The following is a 27,427-nucleotide window of genomic DNA, read 5'->3' on the forward strand; positions in this document are numbered from 1 at the left end:
AAATGTGAAAGTTATGATTTAAACGGGTTTTCCTATAGCCATATATTTAATTAAATCTAATCATGAAATTAAAAAGTTCCAAACTTGACTAACAGTAGTTCCAACATGTAGCTTATGAAATTACGAAGCTAACGCGATTTGAATGGGTCAATTCGGAGCTAAAACGACAATTTTATGAGCAAAACAATTCAAATGGCATTTCTGTAAATACTGAAAACGTATTTTTGACTTAAGCCGTGGAGTTTACGTTTTCCAAACAAGATTGCGCATTCGGGAAACTACGCCTTGGACTACGGGTTAGGACTTAGAAAAGTCCAGGGTCTCTTTTGCAAATCAACCACGTGAAAGGGTATCGGACGATCTCGGCCATCGGATCAAGGATGTAGGGCTCGGATTAGACCTGGGGAGGGAGAGAGAAGGATTCCGGCCGAAACAGTGACGCCGGCGGTGAGGCACCATTGCCGGCGGCGTGGAGGTCTCGGACGCACGCGGTTAGGGGCTAGGGTTCACCAAATGAAAAACTGAGCGCTCCGGGGGATGCGGGGGAAGAAGGGGGTCTCGGCCATGCCGATACGGCGGCCGGGAATAGCGGGTAGCGCGATGGCCGCCATGGCCGGCGGCCAAGGCTCGCGGAGCTCGCGGCCAGGGCACGAGAAGCCAAGAAAAACGAAAATAGGGGTACCAGGAGATAGAGGGAGTCCAGGGGATTCTCACCGCGGGGAAGAAGGATGACGGGGAAGCTCGGCGACGGCGGTCCGTGCGAAGGCGGGCGGCGGATTCTGGTGGCCTCGGAGCGGCGGTTGCAGGGGCTTCCTCGGTGCTTGGCGAGCGTGAAAAAGAGAGCGGGGAGCAGCAGGGTGCGTGGGGGAAGGCTCGACTACTATTTGTAGCGGCCGGGGCGCGAGGGGGGGGGGGCGCTCCCACGATGTTAGTCGTGGGCGGCGGTTGCTGCAGCGCCGGGCGTGGGTGGTTCTGAGCAACGCGGGGATGAAGACGGCGCCAACAAGCGGGGCTCGGGCGTCAGCGGTAGGGGAGGAGCGTGGGCGGTAGTTGCGGCCAGGCCGTTCGGCTGGTGGGCCAGCAGCGGCGCTTGGCCGAGCGAGGTGGGGAGGCAAGCTGGGCTGGGGCTGGCGCTGGGCTGCGGGACTGGGTCGCGGTGCTAGGCCGTGGGGAAAGGAGAGAAAGCCAGTGGCCAAAATTCAAGAAGGGAGAGGGGAAAATGATTCTTTCCTTTTCTTTTTCTTCTATTTTCCAAAACCCTTTTTAAATTCAAATTTCAATTCTTTTTGAAATCTTTAACAAATTCCAAGCATTCACAAAATGATATGCAGCAGCATGTATGCATCAAAAAGTTTCTATCCTTATTTTTAAATTTTTATTCCACAAAATTTATTATTTCCCTATCTTTTAATGCACCCACATTTGCTTAAATAAATCATATTTACTAATTTTAAAAGAATGCAAATTTTAAGATATCACATTCGTATAAGGTATGGACTATTGATGAAGTATTTGTTGGTTGAAGTTAACAAGGTTTAGACTTATTAAAAATTGCGATAAAAGAGTTAATGGTTACTTAGCCCCAATTGAAATCCTTAACTTTTCTAAGAATGGAAAAGTAGTAAGACAATGTTATTTTGACATTTAATCTCTAATAAAAATGTTTAAACACAAGCTACATGTTTTGGTATTGTTGATTGCATCAGAGTGAGTGCTTGAGCATGGCATAGGTCCAAGTTGTGTTGGATGTCACGTTGCTCTCGTAAAAATTGCCCAAACCTCCTTAGAATGCGCTATAACCGTGTTGTGGTGCTCTATTCGTGAACCGGTACTTCAGTGATGAGTCTATGTTGGCACTCTTTTAGCAACTTATCTACTTGCTCTCGGGTCATGGCGATTGCTCTGCTAGATACTTAGTATGGATGGCTTTAGGTTAGTGAAACTGGTTGAACCTTAGTCGAGTTCATCAGCAACTTTTGCTTCGCTTTAAAATTCGGGCATGTCACAGCTTTGTGATGTCTAGCGCCATGCGCGTGATCACCATGCATGGCTGACCTATGCCACCATGTGGTTGTGCTGTGTGCGCGCACGTGGCCACGCATCGGCTGGCCATGGCCGCCATGGCCTTGCCGTGGCTTGGCTGCTCTGGCCGCACCGCTAGGCCGCCGGTCCGCTCGGCACACGACCGCCCCTGCCACCGTGGCTGCTGATAGTGCTGCTGCTGCCTCCAGGCCCATGCCATGTTGATGCCGCTGTCGCTACCGTCGCATCGCCACACTACGCGCCTACCGCTGCGCTGCGCCGTTGGCCCGCCTTAACGCTACGCGCATGAGGCCGGGTCGCTGTCGCCTTGCCATTTATGGCACTGCGGCACGCGGGCCACGTTGGTAGCGAGCGCTTGGCCATTGTCTAGCGCTTGGCCATGGGCTACCTCAGTCATGCCAATCGTGTCCCACCAAGCACGCACATGTCGAGCCTCTGACCGAGTCCCCACCACCTACCGTCCACTCGCTTCTCCCATATCCGCCTCTCTGCTGCCGCCACCGCTGCGCCTTGCTAAAGCACCTAGACGTGAGAGGACGCCTTCCATTAATTCGCTACACCCACCACTCTGCCCTCATGTCCCCTCTCTAGCCGTCCCCACTCCGCTTTGATTGTGGCTCAACCGAGCCTCAGTTTTGGAGCTATGTTCCCGCCACCGCGCCATTAAGGCCTAGCCCACCTCACCCGTGGCCAGCTCCAACCTCGCCATCTCGCATCGAATTGACCACACCACTAGCCCTACCTAGAACCCCTCTTCATCATGTGCACCCAAGTCATAGCCCTATAGCCACCTCCACGCCGCTGACACGGCCGTGTCGCTACGGTTCATCGTCAAGCTCACCGTGCGCACGCGGCCAGACTTGCTCGGGGTGTCTCCGGCTAGGCCACCGCCATAGGTAGGATCGTGGTGCGTCACTGATGCTTACCCATCACTTCTATTATCTATTACATGCTGTGGCTCACTGAAACACAGTTGCCACTGCTGTAGGTCGCCTGCCGCCGGGGAGAGACCGTTCTGCTTCACCTCCGTTCCTGCAACCACCGCCCATTGTCGCACGTCGGTCCATAGGTGAGCATCGGTCCCATAGCTAGGTATGCAAGGGTCCTAGTTGGCCGACGTAATGGGGCCGTACCGGTCCACACCACGCTGGCGAGCGCGGTGGTCGTGGGGACCTCCTCGATGCGAAGACAACTTCTCTCGGGGTCTTTCGTGCATAAGTGATGACTGAGTAAATAGGACAAATAGTGGCTGTGAGAACAGTAGGAAGCTCGGGGGTGTTTTCGCTAAAACACCAGCGCGCATGGGCTCCTCGTCGTGGGCCGCGCCTCGCGTGGGCCACGTTGGGCCGGATTCGGTTATCTTTTTCGGGGAAAATTGAAATAGCTTTTTATTTTTATTTCTGAGCTAAACTTTGATAATTAATATAAAATGATATAGATGTCCAAAAATTGTAAAACTAATTTTGTTAGGTTCCTAAAATCATGATCTATATGCTAGTATGTTTTGTTCACATAGTTTTATAATATTTTTATGAATTACCTAATTAATTTAAGATGCTTAATATTGTAAGATATAAACTTGTATGAATTGTTGTGATAAATTGGTGATAGTGTTGGCTCTAAAACTTTTATAGTAAATTTCTCACATTATTAGGTGCTCACTGTAATTTTTGTAGCTCCATAATAATTAGTTGGCTAAGGTAGCTAAATGAGCCCTAGTTCAAAAATATATGTTTTATCAATAAAATGCCGAAACACCTTGGGATTTTAGAACTAAAACATTTTTTCTAGAGACAAAGCATTACTTGACGACGTGGATACGTAGCCTAGCACGTTAGTTATTAGAGCTATCTCGTTAGCTTGCGATGCGTAATCATATTTCAAAGAGTTTCGGTTTTCGTTGATTATTTACGTCTCTACATTGCATCCACGTATATCATAATAGGAACAATGATGGATTATGGAGTCGACTGAAGTAGCAGAAAAGATGATGCCTTGATGATCATGTCACTATGACGGAATGCTAACTTTTGGTTATATCTTACCCAGGCAAGCCCCGGTGCATAACCCCTATTATTCTGCACTTTATCTTATGCTTGTGCATTAAGTTTTAAGGAGTTGAATGAAAACCACTTTAAGTAGAACAACCGATTAAACATAACACGTCGCTCAGAGTAAGAAACATCGTGTTGTAATAAAGCGAACGATGGACTGAAAGGATATATGGCCGATCTAAATCGATCTTGACCAGGAGGATTGATGTTGCTGCAAACTAATAACAATAAAAACATCAGCAATATCGGTAACTTAATGAATCTACCTGAAGAATGCCACCCTTAGGTAGAGCCGATAACATGACCTTAATCTAATTCGAGCAGTGGAGGTCGACCGGATCGATGCAGCCGTACTTGAACTAGACAAGAGTCGATAAATAACTTATACTAGAGTTCACAGTGGAGGTCGACCGGATCGATGTAGCCGTACAAACCAAAGTATTAGCCATGACGGTACTTACAGGCAAGCCAGAGGTCGGCCGGATCGATGCAGTCCTGCTCGCTGAAGAACTCACCGAGATCTACTCTACTCCTACTCATAAGGGTTGGCCGGAGCAAAAAAAAAGGTAAATTGTATTTGATTGATTGGATGTCCTTTTACAATAGCCGGAGTCCAATATTTATACCCGGAGCTTAAACATGAATCATACTCGAGTACGACTCATTACAATCTTTGGTATAAAAGAAAATATTCTTATCTTAAGATAACTTGGACCCTAATCTTTTCCTTTTTGTAGAGTCCAATATATATTTCCCGACGCCAACCGTAGCTCATTATCGTTATCTGCTGACGTCATTCAAAGAGAGCTGATTCCAGTGTTGCATCCGAATCAGCTGATATCGATCCTTATGTAATCGATTCCTTGATCGGCACAATTGTGGAAGCTTCGAGTTCCCACGTTCTTCTTTCCAAATTTTGGTGTAAACAACTTTATTCTCTCATTTATGATCCTGGTGAAAAAATGTGGATTTTCGAGTTCTCCCTTGGGGTGTGCTCGACGGAACTGCGTAGTTTAGTGTCCTTTCTTAAGTACTTAGTGTTTAATGGAAGACAAGTACTCCTGAAAGACATTGAATTAGATGGTTCTGCCACAGTTATATCATTGTATGAATGACAAGGTTGTATTGCACAGTCCCAATGGACAATATATACTATATGTTATGTGCAAAAGTTCTTGCGGTAACTTAGTTAGGAAGCCTGATCCAAATCCAACAAATCCCTCCGGTCCTGAGCAGACTGAATAGAACTCCGATCTCAAGTAATCTAAATAGGATTCCTACATTGCCCTTCTGTAATATATCGTATCTAGAAGATATGATTTATTAGGACTCTTGTAGATATTGTAATCCTATCATATAATCGACTAGGATACTTTCTTTGTAACCCTACCCCTCCAGAGTATGAGGGGCATAAGTCCCTTAGTCGGTAGATCCCCCATCCCACATCTCATCTCGTATTCCAACAATACAGACCAATAGAGCACGGGACGTAGGGTTTTACGTCACATTGATGGCCTAAATCTTTATAAATCTTGTGTCTTGTGTCTCTATTACCATCTAGTTTATGATCACACGCACCTCTATCAAACAATCTACCATCGTAGGCATCCCCCTCGGTGGATTGACGAGTATCTTTTGTCGACACTGATTCCCATTAGCTTTAACCCAGGCCTCAGCCGTAGGTTCCTATATGGCATCCGAGCCCAAGTTTGGGTGTGCTGGGCCTGGGACGCTGCACATGGTGCGAGGATAAGGCGACGGTAGTTTTACACAAACCAACGATATACATCATGTAAAATACATAGCCGTCAACACATAGACTTTGTGTTAAGTAATTTTACATAAAAGTCATCTACTTTTGTGTTAATAACTATAAATCTAATAAATAAACTGTATGTTTACATTTATTACACATATAAAGATTTTTTTATTTTAACATGATCCTGAGATGTAATTCTTTTTCGCCAGGCACATGCATATTTAATATTTATATATTCTTATACAATGTTAAAAGGAGAACTTTTCTCCATATTTTCGTTCTTTACTCTCCCTCCCTCCCGGTTCATCTGTCTCTCCACTTCTCGGAACATAAGCGTTTTTATGGTTTCACTAAGAGTGATGTTTTAAAATTATTGATACGAGTTGTTATTGGTTTCCATCTGGTCCATGACCTGAACTCACGATACTCATGCGAGTTAGAATAGCAGGCCTGTAGGCCGGTACAGAGTCTGTTTCCAAGACGTATTAGAATAGATAACGATGTATCTTCCGTTGCAACGCACGGGTATATTTGCTAGTTATAAAAAAGAGCGAGGGCTATATAAAAAAGACGCAAAGATCATTTTGTTATATTATTATTATTTATAATAAAAAAGAGTGAGGGATAATGTTATTTATTGTATGTTAAAAAGTGCAAAAGATAAATTGAAAACAAAAAACAAATCCGGATTAGGACGGGGTCAGACGCGCTACCATTGCGCCACGGATCCGGTTGTGCCATGTACAGTAGAGAATGTTTAAAGTACAATATTTCACTAGTCGCACCCACGCGCCTGCAGGTTGCTGGAGGATTTTTTTTTTCCTCTTATCTAAGTACAATGGTAGTATCTGTTCGGATAAAGACACACATCATCACGCGTTCACCATACAAACAAACCTATAGCTATACCTAGACAACGAATCGACCTACGACTATACTAGACAACGAATGCAGCTGAGAGATACTCGAAGATGAGTAGACTTTGAGCGTGCGTCCATCACACACACGATATACAAATAGACCTATAGCTATACCTAGACAACGAACACAGCTAAAAAATATTCAAAGATCAGCAGACTCCAGGCACGTCACTTGACCACTATGGCATATTTACGAGAGAGGCACCTGGAGAAATTAGGTATCATGCGCCGAGCAGCGCTCGAACGCACGACCGACGGCTTCCGCAGCTGGAAGACCGACCGAGCGAGCTACGGCTCGTTCCCGTTGCTGGAGGATTTGTTTGTTTACCAGTTGGCATGTACAGACAGAGGGTCCCACATCACAGCGATGGGTCACGGAATCCCAGCCAAAAGATCACACTAACCAACGGGCAACGGCACAAAACATCAGACGAAGCAAAAGGCAGACTTCTTTATCACAGACGGCGAAAAGAGACGAACTAGGGCCATCCACTTCATTTTGCCAAATTTTTCAAGATTACTCATCACATCGAATCTTTGACGCATGTATGAAGCATTAAATATAAATAAAAAATAAAACTAATTACACAGTTTAGACGAAATCTACTAGACGAATCTTTTAAACCTAATTAGACTATGATTAAACATTAATTGTCAAATAACAACGAAAAACGCTACAGTTACAATTTGTAAAAAATTTTGCATCTAAACTGGGCCTAGAGTCTAGAAGAGGCCACAACCCTTTCCACGCATTCCCTCCCCGCCACGCGGGCCCCATCGCCTCATCCCTCCCCCAATCACGGACCGCCATGTCAGATGGCCTCATCCTCCGTGCCTCCCACGTGGCGCCCCCACCACCCACCACCTCTCTCGTCTCTCCCCCTTCCCGCTTGCCGGGGCGTCTCGCTCTCGCCTCGCCTCGCCTCCTAGCACCACCACTCCTTCCTCCATTCCTCCAAGCCACCACCCCACACCTCGGCGCGTCCCGCCAAAACCCCCGATACCCAAACCCTAGCTAGCCGCCTAGCTCCCCTCCCACGCGCCATGTCCGTCGCGTCCGCGGCGGCGGCGGCGGCAGCCTCCCTGGTCGCCTCATCCTCGCTCTCCGTCCCAGACCACCTCCGCCTCCGCCTCCGCCGGCCCCCGCCTCCTCAACTCCCGTGCTTCCGCCGGCGATCACGCGGGGCCTGCCTCGTACGCGCCGTCCTCGAGGACCGCGCGCCCCCGCCGGCCGAGGAGGACGCCAAGCGCTACGGGCTCAACGGGAACGGGAGCGGGCTCGGGTACGACGATGCCGCCGTCCAAGCGTACCTCGGAAGCAACAACAACGGCAACGGCGACCGGAGCGCCAGCGGTGACGGCGCGGCGGTGACGCAGAAGCCCGCGGCGCCCGCGAGCAGCGTGGCCGTGGTCCCGGTCCCGGTCCCGCCGGCGGAGGATGAGAGGAGGAGGAAGGAGAGGGTGGAGGAGATCGGGAGGGAGGATGCCTGGTTCAAGCAGAGCACCGGAGAGGTGAATATTTTTTTTCTGTTTGCTTAACGGCTTATCATCTGCATAGCTGCGTGTGTTCTCCAGCGTCAGTTCTAAAGTGGGTGATCATGTGGGATAGGATAAGGGGCAGCTTTGACAAAAGTTAGTGGGGCAGCTTGACTAGGGTGACATCGATGTATGTTTGGAACAAGTGCATTCGTGATACTCTAATTGGAATGAAGTTCAGATTTAGGTAAGAGTACATTATCAGCAATTCAGCATCACACATCTTCAGAAACTACTACGTAGTAAGTACTTTAGTAGCAGCATCCACAAGCGCTCTGGAACGAAAGTTGTGAGGGGACGGTGTTGAAAATGCAACAGGCTGGCTAGCTGGCTGGTTAGTTACTTAGATTACTGTGTCAGGTTGAGTAGATGATACATGGACCCAGCTTATCCTTGGCCTATGATATATATTGCTGTCCAATTATCTGATGAAAATAGCTGCAGTTTTGTGTCATTCACTGTGTTCCTTTTTCCTTTCCCTTTTGAGTTGAATAACTAAACCTTGCAGGTTTCTGTTGCTCCTGGCGGTCGCTGGAATCGGTTTAAAACCTATTCAACAATTCAAAGAACATTGGAAATATGGGGGTTCGTTTTTACATTTATATTCAAGGCTTGGCTCAACAACCAAAAGTTCACCTACAGAGGTTAGTGACTTCAACTGAACACTAAAAAAAATACTAACCTATAGAAGTTTGTTTTTGTATCTGCGGAAAATAACAATAAGTTCTTCCCATTTAGTGATGTATTTGGCTCACAGGTATCTTTCGTACAAGTTAAGAACATTTGCGAATACAATTGAATAAAATCCTTCATCTTGTACAACAGCATGTGTGGCATGCTAGCCAACACACTGGATTCATATCTTTTACAAAATGGTGTTCATAATGTTTTCAATTTTTAGATGTTTTTTATATTGAAGAATTACCTACATGTTTCTTCAAAATTGTGTACCTTCAATAAAGTTCTAATTCAACTTCTGCAGGGGGGATGACTGAGGAGAAAAAGATAATAAGGAGGAAAGTTCTTGCCAAGTGGCTAAAGGAGAGTCTCTTGAGATTAGGCCCCACATTCATCAAAATAGGGCAACAATTCTCCACCAGAGTGGATATTCTCCCACAGGAATATGTGGATCAACTATCGGAGTTACAGGTTTGTGTGTTGAAACTTATTCTAATTGCAGACATGCTTTGGTGCTTTTTCCAAAATTGAGTAAACTGCTTTTCTCTTATATAAAGATACGCACCTCTCCTGCGTGTTCGAGAAAAAATAGAGTAAACTGCAAAGACTCTAAAATTGATGGGTTGGCTCATTAGAGGATTTGCTCTCCTGTTATTAAACAATTTGACCACCCTCTATTATGCATAAGCTGAAATATGCATTAAATTTAGTTCAGTTTACTAGATCAGCCTAGTGGATGGCAAAATCTGCAAGTCTCAGATTGTGCCCTGTACATTGGTGTAGCACATTAGCATTTATCAGCAGCTCAGTGCCCCATGTGAAGAAAATAACTGTCTTGTGTAGTTATTAGAAGTTATCTTGTTTTTTTCTCTCTATATTTTTGTTAATGCACATTCCTATGCTTATACCCCTGTTATGATTGAACCATGGAATTATTACCTATTTTTGCAGGATCAAGTTCCTCCATTTCCTTCCGAGACAGCTGTAAAAATTGTCGAAGAAGAGCTGGGGGCATCTGTAAATGAGATATTTGATCGATTTGATTTTGAACCAATAGCTGCTGCTAGCCTCGGTAATTTTTTTTTTATTTTAATAAGCAACTTGGCACTATAATAATCTATCCCTTCTTGCCAGGCCAGGTTCATCGGGCACGTCTGAATGGCCAAGAGGTTGTGATCAAAGTGCAACGGCCTGGTCTGAAGGAGCTGTTCGATATTGATCTGAAGAATTTAAGGGTAAGTTATTTATGTTACTAATCCTGTAGCATACCCTGTTTTCATTTTTTAGATAATGAAATAAAACATCCTGGCCTCTGCATCTAAAGATGCACACATAAGTGTACTAGTACCAAAAAAAAGTATGTCTGTTATGTGTTGCCTATTTACCTACTTAAATGTGTTTCCATTTTTTACCATTTGCTGACAAATAACTGAATTGGATAGGTAATAGCTGAATACCTTCAGAAAGTGGATCCAAAGTCAGATGGCGCCAAGAGAGACTGGGTTGCTATTTACGATGAGTGTGCATCTGTTTTATATCAGGTAATTAGTTGTATGATCATGATCTACTGTCTTAGACTTGTTTGACTACGTCTATTACGGATCATGTAATCAGTTCATGTTTTTTATCAGGAAATAGACTATACGAAGGAAGCATTTAACGCTGAAAAATTTGCTGAGAACTTCAAAAAATTGGAATATGTGAAGGTTCCTGAAATTTACTGGGAGTACACTACACCTCAGGTTTCTTCTACACAGAAAATACAAAATAGATCCAACAAGGAACTTGGTGGAATAAAGATTTTAAGTTTCTTTTATTTTCATTGCAGGTTTTAACAATGGAATATGTCCCAGGAATTAAAATTAACAGAATAAAGCAATTAGATAAGTTAGGAGTCGATAGAAAAAGGTAAGTACTGTATAACCATCAACCATGAACTAAACTTTCTGTGCCAACTGACTTTGTTGCTTCCTGTCAATGTGAATCACTTTCAGATTAGGCCGTTATGCTGTTGAGTCCTACCTTGAGCAGATCTTGTCCCATGGATTTTTCCATGCTGACCCGGTTAGTCACCCTGTCTATTCACCACAAACACTGTTTTAGTCATTATGGTTATTTCTCACCTTCGCATCATCCTTCACTTCATTTCTATCCATGCATTGGTCTGTTTTCAAATGAAGTAGAAATATAATATTTCGTTAAGAAAACCTGTATCATTGAATTTATGAGGTCCCTTTGCCATCCTCCTAACCTTGGCAGATTTATGGCTCACTCTATGTGCAATATGCTTCAGCCATAGACAAAATCCAATGTGCTATTACTTCCTCCTATCACAAACATATGTTCATCTAGGCTTGTCCTAAGTCAAACTTTTTTAGCTTTGACCATCAATATATAAAGTTTTATATGGACTGAAAACATAAGATTAACGTTATTAGATCTTTTATGGAGAATACTTCCACAATATACAATTCTTTCAATGAAGATGATATATTTCATAGAAATTGCTAGTCAAAGTATCAGAGTGGAGACCGTGTCAATGCCATAATGGACATGTATTTGTGAGCTGAGGAAGTATGTCTTATAGTACAAATTTCATGAGACTGAATCATCCCTATTGTCTTCTTGCTCCTTTTTAGTATCTCTAATAAAGCAGTTGCTATACTATGTGTTAAAAGCTAATGGTGATTCCTTTACAGCATCCAGGAAACATTGCTGCTGATGATGTCAATGGAGGGAGACTTATCTTCTATGACTTTGGGATGATGGGAAGGTAACATTGGCGCCCCCCCCCCCCCCCCCCCCCCTCACATAAGTTTCATTTCATGAGAAATTTTGCATCTCAGTATGGATAATAATCTTCATCCTTCCAACTTCCAGTATCAGTCAAAATATTCGGGGAGGATTGCTTGAAGTATTCTATGGAGTTTATGAAAAGGATCCTGACAAAGTTAGTTCTCTGGGCATAATAGCCAGCAGATGATAATTTATACCCTGTGATGTTCTGGGAAGTGTTGAATCCTGTATTCCTGCAGGTGCTTAAAGCAATGGTTCAAATGGGTGTCCTTGTTCCTACTGGAGATATGACTGCTGTCAGAAGAACAGCTCAATTTTTCCTTAATAGGTAGTTACTTTTCCTTGAGAAGTTATTTTTTTCCTCGAACGTGCTTGAGAGTTGTGTGTATTTCATTAAAGAAAAAAGAGTAACCAAATACAACACCACCCTTGAGAAGATGTTACTTTGTAGTTATAGCAAATGGAGTTTGTTGAACTGGAAGAGCATGATGTTTTTTTTGAACAAGATGAGCATGATGTTTGACTTTGTTCTTTTTTGTGTCTATTATTTATAGCTTTGAAGAGCGTCTAGCAGCACAAAGGAAGGAGAGAGAGATGGCAACTGCAGAACTGGGATTTAAAAAGCAATTAACTAAGGAGGAGAAGTTTGAAAAGAGGAAGCAGAGACTTGCTGCAATTGGTAATGTTGTGACCTACCAACAGACTTGATAGATGGAAATATGTCAGGGTTTATTCTACAAATTTTATTATGTTGACTTGAATTCAATTTTGCAGGAGAGGATCTTTTGGCGATTGCTGCTGATCAACCATTTCGCTTCCCTGCCACATTTACATTTGTGGTCAGAGCATTCTCAGGTTTCAATGTCTAATAATTTACATGTTTACAAGGAAATTGTTATTATACTGTCATTCTACTCAGGCTTTCTCCATTTTATGCAGTTCTAGATGGTATTGGGAAAGGCCTTGATCCTAGGTTTGATATTACAGAGATTGCTAAGCCGTGAGTACTTGCTGCATTACTAGCATCTCGATACTTTTTCAAAAACATGCAAAGCTTGCACATCTTTATATTTTCAGCTTGACCTTTTCTGGTGCTGACTTGACATGTCTGTTAAATTTGCTAGATATGCCAAGGAATTGCTAAGATTTAATGAAGCTGGTGTTGAAGTAGTTGTGAAGGCAAGTTTCAACATTTGGTCAAAGCTTTTAACCTATCTCTATGATAGCATATCTCCTAAGTATTTTGATACTGAGAGTTTTAAGTGCTTTTGATTGCAACATTATTTCAGGATGCAAAGAAGAGATGGGAAAGGCAGTCCCGTGCCTTTTATAATTTGTTCCGCCAACCCGACAGAGTTGAAAAGCTCGCACAAATTATTGAACGTTTGGTATGTGCATCATTTGCCAACATTATTTTGTTGTGTATTGGTGTTATTTGCACATGTGCTCTTGACGAAAGTTTGTACGACTGAACTCAATGAACTGCTTTTTTGCAGGAGCAAGGTGAACTCAAGCTTCGTGTCAGAACACTGGAATCGGAAAGAGCATTTCAAAGAGTTGCCGCTGTACAGAAAACAATTGGATATGTGAGTTCAGAATTATTAATATATTGTTTAACTTTTTTCTATGTTACTTCATGCTGAACCATGAAAAGACAAGGGCAAACTTGTCTGCTGGATGACACTGTCACTGAGTGCATGCAAATTCAGTTAGCCTGCACTGGAATTGTTAAAACAAAATTGACAGAGGGCGCCTGCAAATTCGATGCGAGAAATCTGATCAAGTCATCAAGAGAAACAGCCCTTATATCATGAAATTGTTTTTCTTTCTTTGATACTGCACTTTTTTTCCTGAAGTTCCATATCATAATAATGTGTCTTAAATCTTGCTCTGTGTCATCCAGGGAGTTGCTGCAGGTAGTTTGGTGAACCTTGCAACAATGTTGTACTTCAATTCAATCTGGGTGAGTTTGTAAACAAACTGGAGTATATCATCCATCAAACTTCTAGCACATATTTGTTCTCATCACCTGATCTTCCAATCTTCAATAACCGTTGCAGGGACCAGCAACCATTGCATACTCCCTCTGCGCATTCTTCGGGCTTCAAGTTCTGATCGGGCTTGTCAAGGTTAAGAAGTTGGATCGGCAGGAGAGACTGATAACTGGTACTGCCTGAGCTATGAGTTCTTGATCAATCGGTGAGAACTGAACCGTCACTTTTCAGCGTTGTGTGTTGTCGTCACGTTGCCTTTTTTTTCCCCCTTTTGCACAATTTTACCCCCAGCGCAATTTAGCATAGGCACGGCCCCCCGGTGTATGATAGCTGTATGTAGATGCGATAATAACAGATAAAGATGTACATAGTGTATAATAGACATTCTACATGTATTTTTTTCTTCCATGGTGTAGCAGATACGTACAGGATTTTCTTTCAAATGATGATGATTCAGGGTTAAATGATTGATTTGGTGATTTTATTTTTGTCTCGAGTAGATGCGGTGCCGTAAGTTAACGATGGATGTGGCAAGATAGATGACGCGCCGTAATGTTACACCACCAATGTTTTCTGATCGTCCGATTAATCGTGATTAATCGTCCTTATCTGTACTTAGCACTTGATTAGGCTCTCTGATTCAATCAGAGCGATCAGAAACCTGATCGTCCGATTAATCGTCAATTACTCACGATTAATCGTCCGATTAGGTCTCTTTACCGACCAGCACTAAATAGGCAGATGGGCTACTTCAGTTTACTAGGCTATATTTATTTGGGCCAGGTCCATTAGGGTTTCTCTTATATACCTCACCCTCACTCTTTCTCTCCTCAGTACTCCTCACTCCCGCTGTGTGTGCAGCTGAGCTCCATCTCTTCCCTGCTGCGTGCATCTCACTCCCTCCTCCCTCCCTTCTAGTTCCAATCCAAGCAGCTCATCCGTGGATCTTCCCTACTGCTTGCTGCTTCCTCCTCCCTTCTGCTGCAGGGTCGCCTATTCTCTTCCCCACCTACAGGCTGCAGGTCCAGGGAGCATGAAGATGAGCTCCTCCTCTGAAGGTGAGTCATTAAATCGTCTTTGTTCTGTCATCTCCTTTCCTCTGCACTATGCTCAAATCTTGATGCTTTGTTTCTTTGGCTATTTGCTGAACTTGCGTAGATGAAAATCGAAGGCGGCAGCTTGCAGTGGAAGTCATCATGCCTGGGCCTAATCCTGAAGGAGGTGCTGGTGCAAGCTCATCAGTTGCATCAGGTGGTGATGGTTCAGCATCCTCAGCTGCTCCAGATGTTTCAGCCCCTGTAGAAAAGACTATAGCAGCACTGCCTCCAGAACTTGCTCAGCAGGCTAAAGATCCCAAGAGGAAGGCTCGATCTCAAGACCCAGGATGGAAGTATGGGTGGTGGCCAGATCCTACGAAGAAGGAATTTATTCAGTGCATTTTCTGTAAGAAGGTAGTGCCTGCAGGAATCGGTCGGTTCAAGATGCACCTTGCAGGGGGTTATGGGGATGCAGTGAAGTGCCCAAAACCACCTCCAATAGTCCAGCGAGAGATGACTATTTACTTGAAGAATACAAGGACTACAATTGTGGCACTTCCTGGAGATGGTGAACAAGAACAAGAAGCAAATGAAGAGGATGAAGTTACTGAAGTTGAACTAGCGAAAATACCAAGTTCTGGGACAAGACTCAAGCAAGCACAATCAGAAGCAAAGAAGAAAATAGCTCATGTCCGATGGTTGGACGAATACAAGCCACCGCCATATAATCAATTTTCTTGCCAACAGTCCAGCAGGGACCTTCTTCCTAGGTTCAGTGGATGCTTCAAGTGAGATAGCAAATGCACAAATGCTAGCTGATTTGTTGGAGCAGCAAGTTGACAAGATTGAGAAGGAATATGTGGTGCAGGTTGTCACAGACAATGGGGCCAACTTTAAGGCAGCGGGAAGGATTCTAATGGAGAGGATCCCACATTTGTTTTGGACACCTTGTGCTGCCCATTGTCCGAATTTGTTGCTGCAAGACATTAGTGAGACAAAGGAATTCAACACTGCCATCAATTGGAGCAAGAAAGTGTGCAAATTTCTATACAAGCATGGGAGGATACTTGATCTAATGAGACAGAAGATAGGTGGAGATATTGTGAGACCAGCTGTTGAGTATGTGCTGCTGTAATGTTGTCAGTCTATCACACTATTTTTTTACATCTACTTACTCAAGTTATCTATTATTCCTACAGAAAATCAGCAAACATATGGAGGCTAGGACAAAAATATGGAGTCAGATCTCATAGGTAAGTAACCAACTAACTAGAAATATGCTCGATGTCTACTATATAAATATATAGTATATGGTATATTATATATATACCATACATATATAATATATACTTATATAGTCCTGTTATATGCTGGATGATTATATGGACGATTAGACCGATTAAAGATCGATTAATCATCTTGATCGTCGATTAATCGTCCTGATCGTCCTAATCGATACCAGACCGATTAGGAACGATAAACCGATCAGAAAACATTGTACACCACATCCACAGCGTAAATCGTCACGCCTTCCGATCTTCGTCGCGGGGACTAGTCGCGTGGGCGGATACGGGAATAATGAAAACTTTATGCTAAAGATCATGACATGGCTTAGTTTGCCTATTCGTCTATTTGACATGTTATTAGGAGCCTTGCCGAAGTGCCTCACGGGCATATACCCCTTACCCTTAGGATGACTTTCTAAATTATTTAACTAATAATATTTGTCGTAAAGACACAATGTTCAAACTTCAAAGGCTGCTATAATGATAACTTTTAAAGTTATCCCGTATATTTTATAAACACGGATCTCTATTTTCGCTAAAAATAGAATCCCGTAGACAGGAAACACCTCATTTCGCTTTCCATCCTGGACTGCTGTAAATGGTGCGAGTCTGACACGTAAGCCAAACACCAAGTACATATTAGCCTCACATTTAGTTGTGTATCGTCGATTCAACGATTATCCATTGTAGTCTTATTACACAAAGAAAACCTAAACATATTTTTTTCAAGATGCAAAAAGGCATACTAAGCTATGGCAAAACATAACACAGTTCTGGATATTACTTAGTACAATTGGACAATAGCTGCTACATTCCCCGGACCACTACAACAATGCTTTAGAAATTCACCCTCGGATATACGAATTTCCACCTTAACACAACCCCCCCCCCCCCCCCCCCCCCCCCCACCCCCAACTTCTGAGACTAGCGACGAATCCCAAAAAAAATACCATCCCTTCAAATTGTCGCTAACAGTTCCAAAAGCTACCTTTCATATACACAAACAGCAATTAGACTGAGTCTTGGCAATTCAGTGTTGAATTCTTTCATCGGAGTCGTTGAGTGGCTACCTTGGGCCGGACAGCTCCACGGCACGAAGGTTGTACGTGGAATCGACGATCCAGTCATTGCGGAGCGGTGCGGACTCAGCCTCCTGCCTCACCACCTCCACTTTCTGCCACTCGTCCCAACGCTCTGCCAGGCCGTCACCTTCGAGCATCCTCACCACCTCCGACATCTTTGGCCGGTCCAACGGGGAGCCCTGAGTGCAGAGGAGTGCCACCTGGATCAGGTTCTCCACCTCGATCTCCTCGTAGGCGTTCTGCAGATCTGGGTCCACCAGCATCTCCACCTTCTTCTCCTTCAGCAGTCCTTTCACCTGCAAGATGCCAATTGTGAATTATTCATTTATGCCAGCTTGTTTTTGTCATGAACAATCCATTCGTTCCATTGTTCTGATAGTTGAACATGTTTTTATAATGCAGCAGGCATATGGCAGGGCGACTGATTGTGCATTAGCATATTGTAGGCATGATGGATGTGTCCCCTGGAGGGTGAACTGCCCAGCTTGTCACTTGCCAGTGCACACTCTCTAATTAAGAAATGGATTAAGGGCACTTCATGGTTACAGAGTTAGCTTTCACACCAATCTTTAAGAAACTAATAAAATATAGCCCATAGACAGCAAAACAGTACGAAAGAAAAAGGACAACGACCGCTGCCGCCGCCGCCTATCGCGCGCCATGGAGCTCCAGCGAGACCTTACCGCGTCCGCGGCAGCCTCCTTCTTCCCCTCCCCCTGCCGCAGCCATGACCATGGTCGCCCCCGCCCCAACCCCGCCTGGCCGCCTCCTCCGCTGCCCGCTCCAGCAGCGTCGTCGCCGCCTCCGCCTCGCCGCCGTCTCTCCCGTCCCCACCGCTGGGCCCACCTGCCTCCCCTAACCCCTTTCTAAGACCGCCGGAGATGGAGAAGAAGAGAAGGAGAGCTTGGGCGCGGGTCGAGGGTGACCCGTCGTCAGATAGAGTTTGCGAAAGAAAAATGTATAATCTGTAGTGCAGTAATACTGTATGACACTGACTATTGAGAAGAAAAGTTACTTACCCAGTCAAGAAGCATAACATCGTCATCATTTGCAAGACGAGCAAGATCAAATGCCCTCTGGCCAGTAATAAGCTCCAGAAGCATGATCCCATAGCCAAAAACATCAGTCTTTTCAGAGGACTTGCCAGTGGATAGGTACTCGGGAGCAATGTGTCCAATTGTTCCACGAACAGCAGTTGTGACATGGGTATCCTTGTAATCCATAAGCTTGGCAAGCCCGAAATCACCCACGACTGCCTCGAAGTCCTCATCCAAAAGAATATTTGCAGCTTTGACATCCCGATGGATAATTTTGGGATCGCAGTGATCATGCAAGTAAGAAAGTCCTCTTGCAGATCCAAGTGCAATCCGTCTTCTTTTTTCCCACTCAAGAGGTGGCTCAGATGTCTGGCGCTCTATGGAATCAGAAAGACTAATGAGAACAGGAAGCTAATATTCTGCATGTTTAGTTGGGGCTATGGAATCAGTATTTAGAAAAAAGAACAAAGTACCTCGTAAACGTGATGCCACACTCCCATTAGCCATGTATGGGTAGACTAGCAACCGTTCAGTAGGTGTCATGCAGAAACCACGAAGTCTGAGAAGGTTCCTGTGCACTGCCATGCTAATCATCTCAACCTCTGTTTGGAACTGAAGCTCACCACCAGGTGTCCGCTCCTCTTTTAGTCTTTTCACTGCTACCAAAGAGCCATCAGCAAGCCTTCCCTTGTACACTTTTCCAAAACCACCTCTTCCTAAAATGTTCTTGTTACTGAAATTATCAGTTGCAACTTGAAGCTCCCGCAACGAAAACTTTTTGAGCTGACCAAGATGGACTTCTGGATCCTCCTCGGCTGAAGCAAGCAAAATGGGCCAGCAGATGAACAAACAGGCAATACAGGTTAACAAAAAAAGTACACCATATGATACAGACCTGGAACATCGAAGAAATGCTCTTCAGGTTTACGACGGCGCCACATTGCAAATGCAATTGCAGGAACAGCAAACACCAATGCTGCACCAGCAGCAACACCTCCAGCGATTGCTCCAGTGCTAGAGGCACCTAATGGTAGACATAAATCCAGGAATTAAGTGTCGTCCAGAATGCTAAAGTTTCATTGTACTAATGAGAATACAAGTAGATTAAAAAACCTACCAGTTGATTGGGTTGGGGGAGATGGAGGATTGAATGGAGGAGGTGGGGAAAAGGGAGGAGCCCCAGGGCAGGGCTTTGTAGTACCAGGGCCGCAAAGATTTGGATTGTTGGCAAAACTGTAACAAACAGGTAATATTTATCATGCACGCTGAAGATACAGTGTAGGCTAAGGATCAGTGAATCATCCAGATAAAAGACCTAATAGGGGTGAAGAGTGAAAAGGAGCCTGTTGATGGGACTTCTCCTGAGAGGTTGTTGTTCGAGAGATCCCTGCATTTTCATGATAATTATATTATATATTCATTCAACACATAACAAACATCAAGAGAACAATAGTAGTGTGCATGCTACTTACAGTACTTGGAGAGTGGAGATATTGGTCAAGGATACAGGAATTTGACCAACCAAGCTGTTGTTGTTAAGACGTCTATCCTTGCACATAGGCACAGAACAAATAAATATTTGTGACTTTACCAAAATATAAGAGCACAGAAGACACTAATAAAGATAAAATGTTAATGATTTTTTTTTTCCAAAGACAGCATGAGTTGTGCTGATAAAATACAATTCAACGATACAACTGCCATAATATAGAATAAGCATGGGAAGAGTAGGAGAAAGGAGGAGAAGCAAACACACAAGTCCATCTATCAAATAGGAAAACAACAAAGTTAATCAAATACCAACATGTCACAGAAATTAGAAAATGCAGCATCACAAGTTCCTCTTGTTTTTCAGGTTACAAAATACATAGGCCATTCTTGACAAAGAGATCAAAAGTCTATATAAAACATCCAGAAATTTAAAAAAAAAAACTGAAAAGTGTCTAAACATTAAACCTCAGCAAGTAAAACAACATAAGAGGGTGCTAGTAATTGGTAAACAAAATGAGTCTTACAGGAAACGCAGCTTCAATAGATTCCCCAGGCTGTCAGGGATATAGCCAGAGAAGTTGTTCATATACAGATCCAAACTGACCAGGTTAGTCAAGTTCCCAAGTTCAGGGGGTATGGTCCCACTTATGTTGTTGCTGTAAAGCTCCCTATTACAAAAAAAAGTAATATAAATAAATTCTCAAATGTAAAAGGACACAATTACAAAATGAAGAAATGTATACAACAATTAACAAACAGAGTTACGCATAAAATGTAAAGGTTAAGACTTTTTTTAAGATCCGCTAATTTCTAAATGGATAATTTGTTTTTGAAACAGCGTACCTCTAATTCACATTTAAAACAAGAGAAGTACTCCAGTACTCCTAAAAAATTAGCACGTATCCTGAAGCACCTAAGTAAATTAAATGATACCTCCAAGGCTGCCTCCCTTACCCATTGTGGCCGTCCCCAACTCCCCAACCCCCACCCACCAAAAAAAATGTTCAGTTTTCTTTGGCGAGTGCATAGGTATGCAGGTGGCAGAGTTTCTAGTGCACACATCCTAATGTCACTGACTCACTGACACAGATTGCAATAAGCTAATAGTCTTGGAAGCACAACCTCAAATGAGCACTGAGTGGCCAAGTAAAAGGAAGTCTACGAAAGAAATCCATATAGGCAAAAGGTGAACAGAAGTATGCATTTTGTCTGCCATAGAGCGTCATCTGCTGGTGGTGTCCGACAAACTGTCCTCCCAGGCCAACAAACTTTCAGTGCTCCAGTCCCAAATTAAATCTCCATGGTTATCAGCCATGTCTGATCCACAGATCAAGCCATAGTGCCCCACAACTAAGAGAACGTGAAGAATTGGATTGTGATGGGCTGGGCCAGGCTCAGGAGGTAATTCAAAATAAACCGATCAATTCAGGGTGCTTTAGGGTCAGTTCTTATTTTTGAGAAGGGATTACTGGAGCACTTTTCTTAAAATAATTATTCTGACGGCACATACAAGATAGAAAATCCACATCTTGAAACTGTTGGCAAAACCAACACATGCAGAACTTACAAATATTGGAGATTTTTCAGCTGACCAAGTTGTGGCACTAGGACACCAGATAATTGTGCATTTCCAAGGTCACTGTGAAAGGGAGGACATTTAGACCAGAGGTGAACATCACTAACACATTGAAATGAATATATGAGAGCTTTTTCATCAACTTACACTCTGATAACACTGTTATCGTTGTTACACGTAACATGGAACCATGTACATGGATTAACAAGAGTGGGATCCCAACTCTGCAAGACATTGTTAGTATCTTTCAAGCTCTGCCGCAGGCTGTACAGAGCATCACCTGTGGACGAAAGGTAGCATTATCAGCAGCAAGTATATTCCCAGTTAAGATGAAAAAACATATAAGAAATTTTATCCGTGACGAGCTTGTATGCAAAATATTTAGAAAAAAAAAGGCTGCTAGGCAAAAAGATTGAAATTTCCAAAACAGGTAAGGTAAGAAACCATGTAAGTCAGGAAGTTCCAAAGCACAGAGATTAGTAGTTATTACAGTTGGCCCCATCCATTGTTAGTACTACAGTGTTTGATGTTCTTCTATTCATGGTAGACCATGGGGACACATCCTATCAAACTATACTGTTCAATTACCATTTGTGGAGAGAGAGGGAGGGAGAGAGAGAGAGATGTTCAATAACATCCCAGCCGTAGAAATAGCAAAAAGTTTTTTTTTGTCACCAGATTAAAGAACCGGTCAAACAATCTCACTTAAAAGTCAACATTAGGAATCCAAATGAACTCCTTAATTTTGGAGGACGATATTAGCAGAATTCCTCCTTTTATACAAACGAACTAGGCTAAGGTTGGTGGTCTCTCGCTGCCTCGCTATTGGAAGTAGACTTAACGATGGGCTGAACGCCCAAACGAGAAAAGTATATGGCATAACGAAAGAACTACAGCGAACAAAAAGTTTACGTTTTCCTCGAAATCAACTGAACGTGGCTTGTTCATTCCTCTGATCCATCGAAGCAGAGCTATAACTAAACGTATGCTCTATGCATAAACTTCAAATATCCGCCAAATACATCACCACGAACGGAAGCAAGAAGTAGAGAGCAGGCAATACCTACGAGCATCAATGAAACCAGTAAAAGAATCAAGCTCATATGCTCCATCCCAGCTGTACAGATTTCAAACTTGGGACGAATCAAACCGGGGCAGCGCACGGCTAACTAGTATGACTCACCCTCGGTGTTGGCGACGACCCGTCCCGGCCCGAGCAGCACCGCCACCGCAAGGACCACCGCCCACCACCTCCCCGCCTCCGCCGCCGCCATTCCAACTCGAGCGCCAAGCGGGCCCCCACCACCTCACCGACGCATGGGCGCGCGGGTCCCCCCGCCGACCGGTGCGCCTAAGGCCCGAGCTGCACGGCGCTGCCCGATCTGCCGCGCCGCCGCCGGGCTCTCTCTCCCTCTCCCTCCTGAGCTCACGGCGTGCTCCTCCTCCTCCCCTCTCTCTCTCTCTCTCTGAAATGGAAGGGAGTTTTTTTTCTTTTTCTTTTCGGGGACGAATTCTCTCTGTAGCTGGAAACGGAGTGCGGCTGTGTGTGCGCGTGTGTATGTGTGTATGTCCCGACCTAAATTGTTCTTCTACTCCGCGGTGGGACCACCGCCTACGCTCGCAGAACAAAGGGGCGCCCCACCGCGGCGACTCCCACCCGACGTCACCGACGTTCGGGACCAGGGAGCCCCCGGGGCCCGCGTGGAAGCGAGAGGTCTGCGCGGCGGGAAGGCGCGGGCGGCGTGCCTTCCGGAGAGTGGTGGGGTGGGGTGACTTGATGGAGCTAGCAGTGGGGAGGAGGAGGGAGGGGAGCATGGGGAGGTGCGGGCCCCGCCGCGGGCGGGGGGATCTCGTGGACACGGTCCTCGGTACGCCGGTCTCGTCGTTCCGTCTGTTCGCGTGTTTATTTTAGCTAGGGTAGGAGTATATTTTTCTTATAATTTTCATCAGTCTAATTTATCAGTTCAAAATTTAATAAACTAGCATCAGTCTAATTTATCAGTTCAAAATTTAACCAGCGAACAGACTGATTCTCGGAGTGATGGTGTCGCTTCGTACAGCCCCCACTGCACGCGCGTGCATCGATTCGGAAAATCATCACGTTTGCTTGATCCGTCCGTGGAACGGACACACCGGCTCACGACCCGTCCTCTGCTCGTGATTGGATTTCTAGGGTTGATGAGGAAAAAAAAAGCAAAGGTCCCCGTTTTCTATATTGATTGAGAATCATTGGGCTAACCTAATGCTTCGTTACAGTACAACATGTTAAGTGAGATAGTAGTATTAGGTACCGTTTATATGGCAAAATTTTTAGCGAAATGCCACTGTAGCACTTTCGTTGTTATTTGGTAATTAGTGTCCAATCATAGTCTAATTAGGCTTAAAAGATTCGTCTCGTGAATTTCGTCTAAACTGTGTAATTAGTTTTATTTTTTATTTATATTTAATGCTTTATGCATGCGTCCAAAGATTCAATGTGACGAGAAATCTTGAAAAAATTTAGCATTTTAGAGTGCAACTTTACGGGGCCTAGCTTAAAAGCCAAAGGCCGAAACCGGCGACTGATGTGTACCGTACACCAGTAGGTGGCAGCGGCAGCGTGTGCCGCTCCAGTACAGCAGGTTTCGCGGCAAAGGTTAGGGCGCGTTTAGATCAAAAAAAAAAAAAATTTGGGTTTTTTTTTTTTTTTTTTTTGTTAATGTAGCATTTTTGTTTGTATTTGGTAATTAGTGTCTAATTATGGATTAATTAGGTTCGAAAGTTTCGTCTCGTGATTTCTCACCTAACTATGTAATTAGTTTTTTTTCGTCTATATTTAGTACTCTATATGTGCCGCAAGATTTAATGTAACGGTACTGCACAAAATTTTTTGAAATCTAAACAGGCGCTTAGTTAAGGTCCGGATCCAGAGAGATGTGAAGAGGGAGGGAATGCAGCAGCAGCACAAAGGAGACCGTGGATCACTGCGCCGTGGGCCCGCCTCCGCACAAGGCCAGCTGGAGAACAGTCAAAAGCCCGCTCCCGTGACAGGGAGATAAACCCCGTCCCGTCGTCCGTGGGCCGGGTCTACACCCCGCGCGGGGGCAGAAAAGCCAGCGCCAGCCTGGGCCCACCTGCCCGGCTGTCGTTCCCAGCGCGCCAGCCAGTGCAACGCCGCCAACGCAGGGTCGGGGTTGAGATGTTTTTTTTTATAGAGGAGAAAAAAAAAAGGTGTGTTCGTGCCGTGTTTGGGTACAGTTCAAACGTGCGGTAGTCGTGCGTGTGCTCCTCTTCTTCTACTGTGGTGGGCCATGCATACCGGAACCGGTCAAAATGTTTGACCGCCCGGCGCCCGCGGCCGGTCTACGCACTCTGGTCGTTAGCTGCACGCCGGCTCTAACGACGACGGCGACCAGCGGGTACGCATGAATTAACACCACGATTATGACAAGTATGTGTTCGGTAAATTCTTTGGAGGCGCGTTCAGTGAATTCTGGCGAGACAATAATGGCCGAAATCTAGGCATCACATCCTAGCGCTGTCAACTTTGGATCGTAGTATAGGATAGCTGAAGATTTTTTTGTTTTGTTTTGTGTGTGTGCGTATGGGGATGGAAAATTCTTTGCCCATGGAAGACCGAAAAGTCAGTCAACGCTAGCTCATTGCGTTGCCGAGAACGACAGCCGTGTCGCGAAGTCATCTCCGAGCGCTGCAGTCCAATGGCACGGTGATGGTGATGTGATGATGATGCGCAGTAGCACAAAGGAAGTGTGGTGTCTCCATCACTCGTGCTCGTCCCGTATGGACCAAACAGTGCAACGAATTTTCCGTTTCCAGAACGTCGGACGCTAATACTACTAGCACAATTCTCTTGACACTAACGAACTCGCAAGAGAGAAGCCTACAGGTCACGGGTTCCACGGTGACGAGGACCTCGTCCCCACTTTTTCCCGTTTAGATCCAGCACAGACCACCCGTAGTTCCAAGACTAAGCACGAGAAAGAGGTAATTTCTTATCTCAGCAGAACGCCGGGAACCTGCAAATTTTTTAAAAAGGGAACCTGCAATGCTGAACCCATTTCCATTGGCACATTAGACATGGAACAGTAACATCTTCGTGTACACAAACACAACACACAAGTGTATGCAGCAGTCCTCCACGGCTCCACCATCCATGATTGTTGCCTGCATTTCTCGGCCCATGCTAACGCTACGGGATGTTTCGTAATACAAATCAAACGAGCAAAAGGCAATACATATCTTAGTCAACGAGCAGAGGATTTCCCTATCAAATATATATCCACGGCACCCTTCAAGAAAAACCACTGTGATAACTTTATCCACCCTGTTCGCTTATGCTGAAGTTTGGGTTATTCTGATGCTTATGCTGATTTGTTGTAAGAGAAAAACAATGTTCGTTGGCTGAAAAATTAGTTCAAGTGAACAGGGTGTTCATCATTTCCCTGTCAACCAGCAGAGGATTTCAGATCTCAAAAGTATTATGTGTTTAACCTGAATTATTCCAGAAATACAGTAGAAAGAATTTTACACCTCAAAAATAATTTTTCCGATGCAAGCTAAGCAATTGTGGTATTCTGAAACTACAATAAACAAAATGTAAACCACCGTAAACCTTGTCTAACTCTAGGAATACCTGGTTGACGCTGCCATGAATGGAAGCTCGCACCCTGAGCAAATGAACTCTTGGCGACATGACACCGGTGGCCTAGCCAGGATTCCATAGAAGTGTGTTCAGATAGGCACAATACATACAACAATTGTCGGTGTTTCGAGTAAACACCAACGAGTAAATTTGTGTTATTGCGCGTCTGGCCCGGATGGTATGCTAAAAAGACATAAGGTTTATGTTGGTTCGGGCAGAATGTCCCTACATTCTGTTCATGGCTGCTGCTCGTGTTATTTGCACTGAAAAGTTCGTAGTAGGGGTTACAAATGGGCGAGAGAGAGAAAGATCCCAAGTCTCTGATGGAAACGTCGAATGGGTGCTGAGAGCTTGGTCGCTGCTCAGCTATATGTGATGTGATGCGTGGTGTGTTCAATTGATCCGTCCCACCAGTGGGGTGTCCTACATTCCCTTTTATAGACCAAGGGAAAGCAGGGATTACAGATGGGAGAGAAGAAAAACCAGATGCCAAGGAGGTCCTTCAAAGATACTGGGTCTTCCTTTTCCTCTAAGCGAGTACCGCTGATACGGCAGACGGTGCCAGGGATAGCTCCATGCTGGGTGCACGTCCACTGATCCTGATAGGGTTGCGCTGGGCGTCTATCCGCTGATGATGCCATGTTCTGGCTTTGTCAACAAGTGGTCACGTCTTATCCTGCCCCGGCGGGTGGCACGACGGATCAGGGTGCTGATCCGTGACCCTATGGGGAGCAGACGACGCAGTGACCGTTCGTCCGTTACTCTAGATGATGCGAGTTTTCTTCTGGCTGTAGTGGTTGTCGTATGCTTCCATCAGGATCCGCGCTCGAGGGCAAATGGTGGCGTCCACAACACTGTAAGACAAATGTCGGCGCCCACAACACTATTCGGGCTCTAGCATGCCTGGAAAGGCTTAAAGCGCTCATCTTGTCATATCCTGACGGTACTTTCCTACAGGCATGCAGGATATGGTCCTCGGTATTGCGGTTGACTTGAGTGCCCTGCCTTATATGCGCGCATAGTTATGAAGGAGCAGCGCGCAGACGTCGGGCGAGGCGGAGCCAGCCCTTAGACGTCGAGCGAGGCGGAGCCAGCGCCCGGACATCGAGCGAGGCTTGCATAATTTGACTTGCATTGCATGAGCATGAGCATCGAGCATTCATATATAAGCTTTTACAATTGAAACATGTGATTGAAACATATGAAACATGCTTGTTATTTTATGTTTCCTTATATATATGCATATGATCATGAGTGAATACACGTAAATAGTTGATGTCAGTCACTAAAACATCTTAGCTACACTTAGGATGACTAGTGGAACAATGTTCATGAGGGTCACTTTGCCTGAAGTCCTTAAGTGATGCTATGTATGTTGACCTAGAAAGCTTTATGTGTAACCAATGTATGAAATGATTGTGTGACCCTAGGAATAACTTAAACATGTTTGGAATGTCATTAGGAACAACTTTGGTATTCATGGCTAGGGCTAATTT

General features: G+C 44.6%; 2 protein-coding genes across 4 annotated transcripts in view; one reads left to right on the forward strand and one right to left on the reverse strand.

Annotated features, from left to right (window-relative positions):
* Nucleotides 1–7,663: 7,663 nt before the first annotated feature.
* Nucleotides 7,664–27,427, forward strand: part of LOC136467210 (protein ACTIVITY OF BC1 COMPLEX KINASE 8, chloroplastic-like) — a 72,010-nt gene continuing 52,246 nt past the window's right edge. The window contains exons 1-22 of one of the 3 annotated variants that reach the window (XR_010761541.1): nucleotides 7,664–8,288; nucleotides 8,821–8,956; nucleotides 9,295–9,461; nucleotides 9,942–10,062; nucleotides 10,125–10,225; nucleotides 10,433–10,531; nucleotides 10,622–10,732; nucleotides 10,819–10,898; nucleotides 10,985–11,054; nucleotides 11,690–11,763; nucleotides 11,871–11,940; nucleotides 12,026–12,114; nucleotides 12,341–12,465; nucleotides 12,561–12,641; nucleotides 12,726–12,786; nucleotides 12,911–12,965; nucleotides 13,076–13,174; nucleotides 13,283–13,372; nucleotides 13,690–13,749; nucleotides 13,847–13,985; nucleotides 14,768–14,838; nucleotides 14,939–15,940. Coding sequence is in view for 2 of the 3 variants with exons in the window: in XM_066465809.1 (XP_066321906.1) it covers nucleotides 7,821–8,288; nucleotides 8,821–8,956; nucleotides 9,295–9,461; nucleotides 9,942–10,062; nucleotides 10,125–10,225; nucleotides 10,433–10,531; nucleotides 10,622–10,732; nucleotides 10,819–10,898; nucleotides 10,985–11,054; nucleotides 11,690–11,763; nucleotides 11,871–11,940; nucleotides 12,026–12,114; nucleotides 12,341–12,465; nucleotides 12,561–12,641; nucleotides 12,726–12,786; nucleotides 12,911–12,965; nucleotides 13,076–13,174; nucleotides 13,283–13,372; nucleotides 13,690–13,749; nucleotides 13,847–13,963 (2,274 nt within the window). In the remaining variant the exon portion in view is untranslated. Of the gene's footprint in view, nucleotides 8,289–8,820; nucleotides 8,957–9,294; nucleotides 9,462–9,941; nucleotides 10,063–10,124; nucleotides 10,226–10,432; nucleotides 10,532–10,621; nucleotides 10,733–10,818; nucleotides 10,899–10,984; nucleotides 11,055–11,689; nucleotides 11,764–11,870; nucleotides 11,941–12,025; nucleotides 12,115–12,340; nucleotides 12,466–12,560; nucleotides 12,642–12,725; nucleotides 12,787–12,910; nucleotides 12,966–13,075; nucleotides 13,175–13,282; nucleotides 13,373–13,689; nucleotides 13,750–13,846; nucleotides 14,245–14,767; nucleotides 14,839–14,938; nucleotides 15,941–27,427 lie in introns of those variants that run through there. The other 2 variants (XM_066465809.1, XM_066465808.1) reach the window with 2 other exon arrangements.
* On the reverse strand, nucleotides 17,020–22,850 carry LOC136467209 (LRR receptor kinase SERK2). Its single transcript, XM_066465807.1, has 11 exons — nucleotides 22,473–22,850; nucleotides 21,437–21,569; nucleotides 21,281–21,352; nucleotides 20,238–20,381; nucleotides 19,695–19,766; nucleotides 19,538–19,609; nucleotides 19,340–19,455; nucleotides 19,118–19,246; nucleotides 18,696–19,037; nucleotides 18,205–18,599; nucleotides 17,020–17,481 (listed from the first exon to the last, which is right to left on the reverse strand). The coding sequence occupies exons 1-11, from the start codon at nucleotides 22,561–22,563 to the stop codon at nucleotides 17,170–17,172; spliced, it is 1,878 nt and encodes a 625-aa protein (XP_066321904.1). The 5' UTR covers nucleotides 22,564–22,850; the 3' UTR covers nucleotides 17,020–17,169.

Source organism: Miscanthus floridulus, chromosome 7 (genome assembly GCF_019320115.1).
Source record: "Miscanthus floridulus cultivar M001 chromosome 7, ASM1932011v1, whole genome shotgun sequence".
NCBI lineage: Eukaryota > Viridiplantae > Streptophyta > Magnoliopsida > Poales > Poaceae > Miscanthus > Miscanthus floridulus.

Coding starts and splice junctions, on each gene's coding strand:
- LOC136467209 (XM_066465807.1), bottom strand. CDS start 22,563: ATGGCGGCGGCGGAGGCGGGGAGGTGGTGGGCGGTGGTCCTTGCGGTG. Junction 19,610..19,694: donor ATCTCCACTCTCCAAGTACT/GTAAGTAGCATG, acceptor ATGAAAATGCAG/GGATCTCTCGAACAACAACC. Junction 19,038..19,117: donor GCATTTCTTCGATGTTCCAG/GTCTGTATCATA, acceptor TGCTTGCTTCAG/CCGAGGAGGATCCAGAAGTC.